Consider the following 12404-nt stretch of genomic DNA (forward strand, 5'->3'; position numbering starts at 1 on the left):
ATGATGGAAAGTGTTATTTTCTATCACCTGTTTGATACTTGAGCTTGTACCACCTCAGATGCCAACCCAGCGTGTCTCGTTAAAAATAGAACGTTCCTCTCAGTAGCAGTCCAGAGGGGGCAAAAATCAATTAGAGTTCTTACTTTCCTAAAAAATGGAATTTGGCCACCGTTCACCGACATCTCAAAATCGCTTCCAAAATTTTATGTAGTTCATGCATTTGTAGACAGTTGATCACCCACTGTGAGGCGATAAGGTCGTTTTGTCGGAAATGTTTTTGTGACAGCCCAGTTGTCTAAATCTCGGTGTTAAGATTCTTCTTGAAAACTTCTGTAAAAATACATAGCCTTTTAAGAATATTTCATCAATTTTCCAATTAAATTATGAAAAAGGAAATTTTCTTCTTTTAAAAGTTGCGTTTCTTGAGGAGCCGAGGTGAGTCTTGCTTCTGGCCTAGAAAAAGCATCTTTAGTATGTCAATACTAGCCTGAGACTAGTAGCCCCACCCGAGAGTGAGGTGGGAGGCAGAATGGGGAACGTCTGGTGGGGAGGACTCTGTGGGCAGGCCGCACACGGGTAAGACGTGCACAGCACAGGGCAGACGAGGAGCTCCAATCTCACGAAGCCAAACCTATGAGTATGTGTATAGCACAAAACAGATGACTCCCAGGTGCCGGTGAACCTACACAAAGGAGAGATTCCTCTGGGCCCCAGGGATCAAGAAGATTTAACCTGAAATAAGTTATTTTTCATGTGCTCCCAGGCCCAGGGCGGGGCCATGTGTGTAGTGGGGTCTCAAATGGTTTGTTAAACTGAACCAGGATGGCCTGGAGGACAGGTGGGGTTCCATCAGTGGAGGCTGGCAGGGGGTGGGGGGCTTCCGGGCAGAGGGAGGCTGTGAACCAGCCCGTCTCAGGAGCAGGAAGGCGCAAGGTGTCCTTGGAGAATTGCAGATCATCCACTTTGGCAGGAGAGTGGGGTGCAAGATGCTAGATCAGATCTCATTTCTGGGTAACGCCATTCCCGCTTGTTTGGTGACTGCCCATATCTGAGACCACACTCAGCCCGGCATGCCTGCTCGACGTCTGTGGGGCCTGTATTTACCGAGATGGGAAGATCATGTAACAGAAACCTGGATCCCTGGCTTTTCATGGAAGCTCCTGGGTCCAACCCAGATTCAGAACTTCTCTGGATGGAGCTTGAGAATGTGCGTTTCACAAAGCTACAGGGGGAGACTCTGAAGTGTCTTCACATTTGACAGTTACTGCCAGCCTGATGAGGAGACCAGTGAAGTTTTTTGATCAAGGACATAGCAAAGTCAGAGCTCTATTTCAGAAAGGTCCCTCTGGTGATCACGTGCAGGACTGATGGAGGGGGAAACATCAGGGAAGCCATATTGGAAGTGCAGTAACAGTCCAGTCCAAAGTCAGTAAGGCCTGAATCATGGAGTAGAAATAGGAAAGGGAAGAGAAATTAAATGCAAAGGGATCAGAGTAGCGATTGAGAGCGGGTTACAAAAGACAGCCAGAAATTTCAACTCTGGGACATTAGGAAAACAATGATCTCCTCTCTCTCCCCTCCCTTCCCCTGCTCTTCCCTTACACACACACACACACACACACACAAGAAAATAAGTTCCCTTGGGCGTCATGCTAGGGTAAGTTACTGGTGAGCCATTCAGATGGCAGAGAAATGAAATTTGGGTCTAGAACTGTGGAGAGAAATTGAATCAAGATCATTCCTCTTCCAATAATAGTCAGATGAAATATATTTCAACAAATTGATGCTTCCTTTTAACTAAGGTAGAAGAAAAAGCATCCTACAGAAATAGATTTACATATAAACCACAGCATCCGTGAACATCTGGCATTCCTTTGAGCAGAGTTCACATCTCAAAAGTCATATTGATTACGTAATACTGAAAATTTGTTTTCAGCATTCATTTTAGCTCGCTGATCTCGGTTACATTGTGAATGAACAAATTTGATCCAACTGCTTTCTAACAGATATCATAAGCATATGAACAGAAGTGACATTGTTGTATACAATAATATCAATACACTTTTGTATATATTCCTTGACCAACAAAGGAAAAGCTGTGACATTTAAGGGTCTCCTGTGTGCAGAGTTATGAAATCCAAGAGGCACGCTGTGTAGAAGAGATTAAAATAGAATTTTAGGCAGACTGACTTTGGGTCAGATGATAGCTCCTAGGAGTATTAATTACAGCCTGGCAGGCTTTGGGGTTGTTAATGGAGCCGTGATAACATTTGGGTCTTAGCTCTTCCCTCAAAACTTGGAAGGACTGGACTGCACACTAAAATATTTCAGTTTGGTAATGAAATGGAAAATAACTTTTCCACACAGAGGTGCCATTTTTAGAGCTCTTATGAGGGATGGCACACATTCTCTCCTCAGGGATGTGGTAGCTGTAGGAAATTGCTGTGGGTGGGTTCACAGAACACCAGCTACCTTTCCATAGTTCACAAATGTGGACAGGGAGCAGATGAGGCTTTCCCTTTTGGTTTTGAAGTTGCGTCATTTCTTCTGAAGGGATCACAGGCAGTTTGGGTCCATTTGCCATAACGGAATGAAAGACCTCACCAAAAAGCCCACTTCTCTACGGCGGATGAATTTGTTGTTTGCCCCATGGTCCTTGTGAAATATACATCGCATCCTGCCTGAATCCCTCCCGCAGTGGCTGTGCCATCCGTAACTCCCGTCTGCACGCCCACTTAGCGGGAAGGCTCTGGGCAGGCCATTTTGTTTTGCAGATGCACTGTGTCATCTTTCTCTGCTCCCCACCTGCTCTAAGCCCTGCGCCGCGGGCAGGTGGAATGCTGTTCACCTGCTGCCACCTAGTGGTTTTTCATCTCTCAACATCCTTTTCCTCCACCTTTAAGAGACGTTTTCTGTTGTCAGATTTACAGGCAAATTGAAGTGATACAAACGTGTTTAGGATGCAGTTATTAATGTGCCCAGGAGACAGGATATTGTCGGTTTGGTTGGTTGGTTGGTTGGTTGGTTTGGAAGACCTTCATTCAGTTCTGTTGGAGCTCTAGCAGTACCTTAGGGGGTGTGTGTGTGTGTGTGTGTGTGTGTGTACGCGCATATGCGTGCACGTTTCTCTCACATCCTCTCTCTTAACACACACATACACACCAGAAATCAGATCTGTGATCATCTAACCTCTGTAGCTTAGAGCAGAAAGTCAGTCCTTACTGATGAGATCTTCAGTGTACGCCAGAGGTTCTTGACCAGGGGCAAGTTTGCTTTCCTCCCCTCCCCCCCTCCCCCACGGACATGTCCCAGTGTCTGGAGACATCCTTGTTTGTCACAGGCTCGGGGCAGGTGCTATTAGCGTCTGGTGGGTAGAGGGCAGGGGTGCTGCTGAACACCCTACAATGTACAGGACAGGCCCCTACAAGAAAGAATTATCCAGCCCAAAATATCAAGTTCCAAGTGGAGAAGGCCGATATAACCGGACCAGGACCCTTCCTTTTTCCCCGCTCCAGCACGCACACTCCATCCCCTCTGTCACGTTACAAAGTGCATATACCCCTCCCTCAGTTGGCAGCAGCATCCCCACTGAAAAGAAAGAACGGGCCCTTTGTCAACTAGCCACCATCTTCCCTCTGGCCAACCTGGCCGTCCCCATGAACAGGGCCTGGGGAAACTTCCTTGCACCTGCCTTACACCTCAGCAGAATATTTAAGCCAAACCAAGCTACCCTCATGAGCTGCCATCTTAGCAGAAGGCCAGGGGAGGCTGGGACGAGCCCTTTGCTACTGCAGCTGTCCTTTTTGGGGACCTCGGTGTTCACTCCCATCTGCTGGTCTGCTTCTGCCCTCCCCCTCACAGTGAGCTGGAAGACTTTGTTGAAGACTTGAAGAAGGACTCTACATCAGCCAGCCGAGCGGTCACTCTAAAAGATGTGGAAGACGGGGCCTTCCTCCTGCGGCAAGTGGGAGAAGCTGTAGCTACCCTGAAAGGTGAGCCTCCTCCTTGAAGGGAGAAGTCCGAAGCCTGTCTCCTGGGGTGTTTAAAAATCTGTCCAGTAGTGAAGGATTCATTCATTTATGCATGTGTGCATGCAAGTAGTCATCAAGCGCCTATGTGTGCTGGGCGCTGTTCTAGGCACTTGGGATGCATCACTGAACGAAATAGGCAAATATCCCTGTCTTCTTGGACCTTCTATTTTAGTGGGTGCTGGGAGACTTAGGATTAAACGATACTAATGACAGTTTTTCTCCACTGGGCTCTTTCAATGTGCCAGGTGCCAAATTCATTACAAATGACCCTAAGGGACAGTTGCCTTTATCCCAAATATGCAGACAGGAAATGAGGCGCAGAGGACCCCTGCCCTTGCCCGAGGTCACCTGGAACCCAGCTCTGTCTGACAGGTGTCTGCCTCCTGAAGATGTGTGTGGAGCACGGTGGCCGATGAACCCCACGCTTCCAAGCCTATCCAGTGTGCATGCAGGGTGGGGGCTCCTCATTCTGCTTCTTCTCCTACAACTCACCATCTGTTGTTCTTGGCCTGCAGGAGAATTTCCAACCTTACAAAACAAGATGCGAGCCATCTTGCGCATAGAAGTGGAGGCCGTGCGGTTCCTGAAGGAGGAGCCCCACAGGCTAGACAGTCTCCTGCAGAGAGTGCGGAGCATGACCGACACCTTGACCATGTTGCGGAGGTAACTGGGACTCCCCTGGGGGTGGGGAAATGTCCTGAGGAGAGACAGTGACTCCTTCCACCCCAAATATTCTTTTGCACTATGACTGGAGGTCCTGATTCTTCAATACAGGCTGGCTGCGATGGGCACAGCCTAGAGCTTAAGATTAGTAAACTTAGTAAACATTTCTTTAAAAAAAAATCGTTAGAAGGTGGTTCTTTTCAGGAACACTTTAAAGTTGAAGAATGGATCACAGTATTTTACTAGCCATCTTCACTTCAGGAGCACAGATGCCTTCAGTTAGAAGGAGAAGTGCACACCGAAGTTCAAGAGATGGCATTATGGACGCGGTGCTGCCTAACTCAGGGGCGGAGGGGGCAGGTGGGAGGAGAGATTTAGAACTGGAAGTTGCCTTCATGAAGATGACTGGTGGCAGTGAAGGAGAGGGCATGAGACTGAAAGGGGGGAACAGATCCTTGGGGATCTGTTTTACTGATCCAGCATCGGTAAAAGAAACAGAAGTGAGTAGCAGAGGAGAGTCACCAAATGCAATGTCTTCTTTTCAAAACAAAAAAGAGAGAGAGAACATTTTAATAAGAAAACGAGGCACCGATTAAAGATTATCTGTCAAGTTTGACATTGTCTGACATATAACTACATTGATCCTAACAGTAACCCCCGAGGAAGGCATTAGGAAGCATTCTCATCCTCCTGCCCTCGTCCTCATCATTATTACACTCTATAGCAAACTGTCTGAGGCTCAGAAAGGTAAGGTTCCCAACATCATAGCCAGAACATGGCAGGACTGATGACATTCAGGCACAGGTCTGGCTGACCCCAAAGCCGTGTCCTTTCCACTGCACCATGGGTGGAAATCAACAAATAGCATCAAATGACCCCAAAAAGCAGAGGAGGATGAGGACCAACCCAGCTGCTAGATTTGAAGTCACTGTTGACCTTGCAGAAAGGCGAGGTCGAGTCCAGGTGGGGAAGCCTGATCACACAAGGCTGAGCGACATGATGAGCAGGCACAAGGAATTAGAACACAGTTGCCCCTTGAACAACTCGGGTTTGAACTGCACGGGTCTGCTTGTGTAGGAATTTTTTTCGATAAATACAGGGCAGTACTCTAAATGGGTTTTCTTTTCCTTGTGATTTTCTTAATATTTTCTTTTCTCTCATTATTGTAAGAATACAGTGATAACATACAAAATATATGTGAATCAACTGTTTATGATGTAGGTAAGGCTTCTCGTCAACAGTAGGCTATTCGCAGTTAAGATTTTTGGGGGCAACGAAAGTTCCACATGGATTTTCAGCTGTGTAGGGGGTCAGGACCCCTAAGCCCCACGCTTTTCAAGGCTCAGCTGTATGAACTGCCCTCCCCGGGGGTTCGGCAGTGCAAGGAGGAGAACGTGGAGGGCTCAGGAAGTTTTGGGGGTTGGAAGTGAGCCTCTCTGAGGGGCTGTCCAGCCAGGATTGGGTACAGGAGTTATTGTTAGAGTCCCATGTTCACTGTGCGCCGCCACACAAATAGTGACAGGACGGCATCCGGCTGGGCAAGACCACGCTAGTGGAAAGCAAGAGACAGACCATCTCGCGAGGGAAGGACTGAGAACGCAGCTATCAGAGCCAGCTGGGAGGCAGCTGGAGGGCATTAGGAAGTTGCTATGGAAACCCCCAACCCTGAGCTGCAACTCTGGGTTTTTGAACATCTTAATTTTGCAAGAATAGCTTGCCTGGCTTTGGGATAACACAGCGTTCGAGTTCATGCCATAAAAATAAAATGCAAGCTACCCATTTTAAGAGTTAATGTTGCTGTGCCTGGTTTCTCCCAGACATGTCACCGACGGGCTCTTGAAAGGTACAGATGCGTCCCAGGCCGCTCAGTATGTGGCGATGGAGAAGGCCACGGCCGCCGAAGTCCTGAAGAACCAGGAGGAGGCACCCCACGCCTCGGGCCAGCCCCTCCCCGTGGCAGGAGTCCCCGGCGACGTGAAGTCGGAAGTGGTGCCCTTGACCATTCACCACGCACAGAGCTCTCCTGTGCTCATCCAGCCCTCCCAGCTCTCGGCCGCCCTGCTGAACCCGGCTCACCACCTGCCTGCAGGGACCGGTCCCCACCCGGCCAGCCCTCCAGCCGCCGCTCAGGAAGGGACCTCCGCTCTGCCGTCCGCTCAGGCTCCGCAGTCCCCACAGACGCCCATGAACGGTTCCACCATGCAGAGCTTGTTCATCGAGGAAATCCACAGCGTGAGTGCCAAGAATAGGGCAGTGTCTATTGAGGTAGGGTCCTATTTCCCTTTCTCGTAGCCCCATAAAGGAATAACACCTGGTCGTTTCCCTTGAAGATTTATCGTCTGATTGTAAAGATAATACATATATGTGTATATGTATCAAAGATAGATTTTTGTCAAATATATATAAACATTTATCTCAAAGACAGCCCTATACATGGGTTTCAGTGGCCAGATTAAGAGAAAGGTCATCGGATTTCAAGAAGGGTAGGAAGGTGAGGCCCCGCTATGCTGGGTAGTGTTTAACCACCGGCTCTCTGGGGGGAAAACGCCCTGATTTGTAGAATTTGCCCATTTCTGTGGTGTATTCTCCCGTGATCACTGATTTCGAGTTACAGCAGGATGTCAGGGAACGTGCAGCTGGGGAGAAGTGTGAGTCAGCGCTCCCCAGCCAGCGCGTGCAGGCCCGGGCTTACCCTTGGTGCCTGCAGGCCCGCGGAGGGTTTGCCAGTGGTCTCGGAAAGTCAGTAGACTCTGGGTGAGCCGAGCAGGGTGGTGAGGGCAGGCTGGGGCAGAGGACAGCTGGAGCAAAGGGAGACACGAGGAAACCTGTGTAATGGGAACAAGACGGGGCAGAGGAACCTGGCAAGACAAGCTGCAGGGCAGTCCGAGATGCCTCAGGGTCATGGTGTGGGCATCCAGAAAAATGTTGCTGCTTGGACCGGCGATAAAAAATAGCATCTTCAGAAAATCACTCTGAAACAATGTACAGATTTGACTAAGGAGGTGGGTCTAGGATTAAGGGTGCGGGATAGGAAGTAGTTAGCCTAGTCTCGGGATGAAAGGCAGAGACTGTCAAAATGGAAAGAGAAAACTAGGCCTTAACGTCACAGAACAGAGAACAGGCCATGTTTTTAAAGATTCTTTTTATCTAAGAGCTGGTGTCCATGCCCGAGGAGCACAGCTTGCTTCCTCCTTCTTCCTGCCCCCTCGTGTCCTCCACTCCTTACCCCAGACCCTGGCGCTGACCCTCCTGCCTCTCTCACAGGTCAGCAGTGGATAATGCAGGTCTCAAGAGAAAAATAACCTCTTCAAATGGCCACGGCCGCGGTCCTGGCAACCGGGCCTCTGAACGCTAGGTAGCTTCTGCCTGCTCCCAAGTCATAGCTGTGCCCTAATCCAAGCCAGCCACTCACAAAATGCATCTCACAGGAGGGGTGAAATGTGATTGCCTCACGACGATTCGATCCTCTCCTGCCCCGCAGGGCAGGGGCGCAGCCTGGAAACCTGTTTCCTCCTGAGAATGAGTGGATCTGCCCCTTCATATGTGTCCATATGGAAATGATGTCAGTAGGACGACCCGTTTATTTAACAAACATCTATTGAGAACCCACTGGGCACAGTTATCATTGATGTGTGTGTATTTTAAGTTTCGACTTGCGAGTCATCTCTAAAAATGCCCCGATCCGCAGAAAGGAGGCCTGGGCCTTTCTGCCCACTCCATTGCTGATGAATGAGGGGGAGCTTCCTTCACAACCAGGTCCCTACAGGCTCTGGGGCAGGCAGTGAACTGAAGGGACAAAGCCCGTGCTTTCACGAAACGTACCTGCTTGTAGGGAGAGATCGAGAACCAGTGTATGCCAGACAATAATAAATGCTAGGAAGGACAAAGAAAGCAGAGGAGGGGTTGGTAAGGATGGTGATGGTGGAGACTCGGGTTTACACAGCGTGACTCTTGGACAAATCCTCGTCTCCCTGGGCCCTCGCATCTCCTGTGTAGAGTGTGCTAAGAAAGCGATCTCCTCTGTCTTTTCCCATTCTTACATTGTGGGGTCCTAGTAATCCTGCTGCAGATTTCCCCGTGGCCCATCTGGAATGATTCCTGTGCTGCCCTAGAATCACAGGAAAATGTTCTTTTCAAAAATGTACGGGTATTTAAAAATGCATTTCATGTATTTCTCCCTACTGTAGAACTTGGTGGAGCTTAGAGGTAATCTAAATAACCCCCATTTTATATGTAAGAACGTTTGACCCAGAGGCCATATAGCAATTCTTAGGCAAACGTGGACTGGAGGTGTAGGAGTCTTTGTTCCCAATGAATGTTTTGGTTTTGTTCTTGTCCGTTTGCACATCTCCTCTATGACGAAAACTCAGTTTCACGAACAGAAACTTGGTTATGGGATGCATACTTTTGAAAGCATATCCCTGTGTCCTTTTTAATACTATTGGGAAAGTAGCAATAAATGCTCAATAATCAGTTAATGAATGAATTTGGGTTTCTGAGCTTGCTTCTCTGTGAATGAATATCAATCACTTGGGCTTACGTGGCAGCGAGCACAGAGGCAGGTTTGTCTGAGGTACAAAAATGTCCCTCAGCACGCACACCAGAGCCTTATTTTATCAACATTTTACCTGTGTCACACGTCCCCCTACACCGACATGAAATCCCTAATTAGCTTTCCCTCTGGTTGCTAAACTTTCTTCACTTGCAATTTTCCTTCAGAAAGCAGAAAGGAAATGGGAAGAGAAAAGGCAAAATCTGGACCACTATAACGGGAAAGAGTTTGAGAAGCTACTAGAAGAAGCTCAGGCCAATATCATGAAGTCAATTCCAAACCTGGAGATGCCACCAGCCTTGGGCCCACAAACAAAGGGTGATGCCCCAGGAGACAAGCTCGAACTTTCAGGTGAGGCGCTCACCCAGCTGAGCAGGCTGGCTGCCCACTTAAGCACATGCTGGCCGACAGGACCAATCTCTCACTTCTCAAGAATTTTATAAAATTGTGAAACTGGAAGCACAAATCCTCAGGTATCACTAGATTCTCACTCTTACATATTCACCAAAACCATAGTAGGGAAACTGTGTTCTGCGTTAGGGCACTAGAGTAGTGCCCAGTAAGGTAAAATTTAGATCCCTAGCTTCTACATTTCCTATGAATTTATGACACTTCACAGCACCAGCTGGGAGACTATGAGGGCTGCATTTAAAATAAGAGCTTTTCATGCGCTGCAGGAAGAAAAAGCCAGCCTTTATGAGCTCCCAAGGGGATATTAGATCATAAGGCAAAATGGCATTTTTTAAATCAAAATTATTAGATTGTATATTGAACCAACTAAACTATGAAAGTTAAGCATCGATGTGTCACTAACAACATAAAATAACTGTTAGAAAACCCAGCCTACTAAATCTCCAACCAACAAGCACCACGCCTTACTCTGATTTCAGAGCTGTGTACAAAGACACGATTTTACTTGCAGCCCAGTGTCTCGGAGCCACATTCACTGACGCCTCATCCAGGAACTAAAATTAATTTGAAAAGGAATCACCATCCTGACTTGCATGTCCAGGAACATGAAAGTAGATACAGTTTATAACCACTGAAACCCTGTCTCAGGTTTTCCTTCCCCAAAGCTGCTCTAAAATCCCACTCACGGAAACTCTCCCCATCAGTCCATGCTAAGTTTTTCTACCTCCTTTCCCCACCTGCTGGCTGTGTGAGGCCTGTTTAGGGACCTGGAGGGTGAAGCAGCATGTGCCCGGGAAGGAGGGGGCCTGGGAGGGGCGGCTCTGCTCTCCCCAAGACAGCTTTTCTCCCAGAGTTCCCGTGAGGAATTTCTCATGGGTAAGGATCTACCCCCTTCCATTTCTATCTGGCCTAATCTGGCTTTTCCCATTATTAATTTTGTCAGATAGTCCCTGGATGTTTTAGAATCATAAGTAAATTATAAAAAATAGTTATAAATTAGAACTGTTCCTTCTCCATGATTATACAGCAAAAATAATAACACTACATTTTGTTAATTTACCACGTTTGGGCTTCTTATTCCTTCAGATTAAAAAAAAAATTGCATGAAGTATTTTTTAAAAATTAGTCTCCAAAGTATTTTTCACTCAGTTAAAATGTTCTTGTTGTTCTTTTTGTTTCTATTTTTAAGTAAACCCTACACCCAGCGTGGGGCTTGAACTCACGACCCTGAGATCAAGAGTCGCACGCTCCACTGACAGAGCCAGCCAGATGCCCTTGTTTTTTGTTTTTTTAACACGTGGCCTGATTTCTTGTCAGGAAGAGTCCACTAATGTACAGGCTACCAGAAATGCATACGAGTACAAGCCGTTACCTGCAAATGTTGGTTTCTATCATTTTTACTTATTTGGCATGGACGTTATTTTTTTATTTGTGTTTACTAATGAGGTAAAATTCTACACTGAGGGTTTAAAAAAAAACTTTTTTGTATTTCCTCTTGTGTGCGCTGACTACTTTGATAAAGGGGATGGACCGAGAGCTCCTAAACATCAGTAGAAAGTTTTAGGGACTATAGCCTCATTCTGTGTTGAAGAAAAATTATTCTCAGAGCTATGTGTTAAAAAGAGCAAGGAAGACTTGATTCAAGACCACTGCAGTGGGTGAGAAATTGAACTCGACTCTGAATGCAGCATATCAAGGATAGGGAGGTTCTTGCTAAAGGCTTGGATGTCCAGGGTGGGGAATGAAGAACCCAGTCAGATGTCAAGAACGGGGGATTCTTGCTAAATTGACTTAGTAGAATTCTTTGCTAAAACTGGGCTGAGCTGACCAAGGGCAAAGCCTAATGGAGAAAAGGGCTCAGAGGAGCCTCACCAAAGCTGGTCAAAGAGGCAGTCTTTTGGGGGCGCCTGGGTGGCTCAGTGTTAGGTTAAGCGTCGGCCTTCAGCTCAGGTCATGATCCCAGGATCGAGTCTGCATCAGGCTCCCTGCTCAGCGGTGAGCCTGCTTCTCCCTCTCCCCCCTGCTCGTGCTCTCTCTCTCTCTCTCTCGATATTTCTCTCTCTCTCAAATAAATAAATAAAATCTTTAAAAAACAAAACAAAACCAAAACCAACAACAACAACAAAAACAAAAACAACAAAAAAAAGAGGCAGTCTTTGTCATTACACAGGAGAGGAGACCTGGGCCCACCTGCAGGGCCCATCAGCCTGTGCCAGTCCCTGGAGGGACCCACAAAGCTGACGAGGCCATCCCCAGGCTGGGCTGCTGGCTTAGGCACCAGCCAGGTGGCCCAGTGCTGCTTGGGCCTTGTAACCGGCACCCTCAGGCATGAGACTAAAACCGGCCACTACACGTAATCGTGGGCATTTCACCCCGATGATTTACCCACATCCTTATTATAATTTTAAGTAGAAACTCCTCAAACAGCTCTGACTAGGTTGCTCAGAAGAGACAAGCACATTCCAGGGAGGGCACCTTGTTAGAGAGAGCTGGGGCAAAGCCCACTTGGAAGCTCCGGACTGTGAATTCCTGGCTCTCCCGCCTTAGTGAGCTCTTGGGTTGAGTGCTGGTGAAGGGCAGAGGTGAGGAATATTGATAAAGGCAGGAATGGGGCCCACTGTTTAAATTTTATTAAGTGCCTTTTGGGGGCAGTTTTCTGAAGAACGCTAAGCAGATATCTGCATTTTCTAATCTTTGGTGTCTATCCTAATTTATACTTCTGCAGTTCTGTGTTTACTGCCTCCTTT

At 47.6% G+C, this 12404-nt stretch overlaps 1 protein-coding gene across 12 annotated transcripts in view; it reads left to right on the top strand.

Annotated features, from left to right (window-relative positions):
- The window catches only part of KIAA1217 (KIAA1217 ortholog), a 719758-nt gene that overhangs the window by 693286 nt on the left and 14068 nt on the right, over window positions 1–12404 (top strand). For all 12 annotated transcript variants that reach the window (XM_078075245.1, XM_078075247.1, XM_078075246.1 and 9 more), the window contains 4 exons: window positions 3862–3992; window positions 4547–4694; window positions 6512–6959; window positions 9414–9597. In XM_078075245.1, the coding sequence (XP_077931371.1) occupies window positions 3862–3992; window positions 4547–4694; window positions 6512–6959; window positions 9414–9597 (911 nt within the window). The remainder of the gene's footprint in view (window positions 1–3861; window positions 3993–4546; window positions 4695–6511; window positions 6960–9413; window positions 9598–12404) is intronic.

Source organism: Halichoerus grypus, chromosome 6 (genome assembly GCF_964656455.1).
Source record: "Halichoerus grypus chromosome 6, mHalGry1.hap1.1, whole genome shotgun sequence".
Lineage (NCBI taxonomy): Eukaryota > Metazoa > Chordata > Mammalia > Carnivora > Phocidae > Halichoerus > Halichoerus grypus.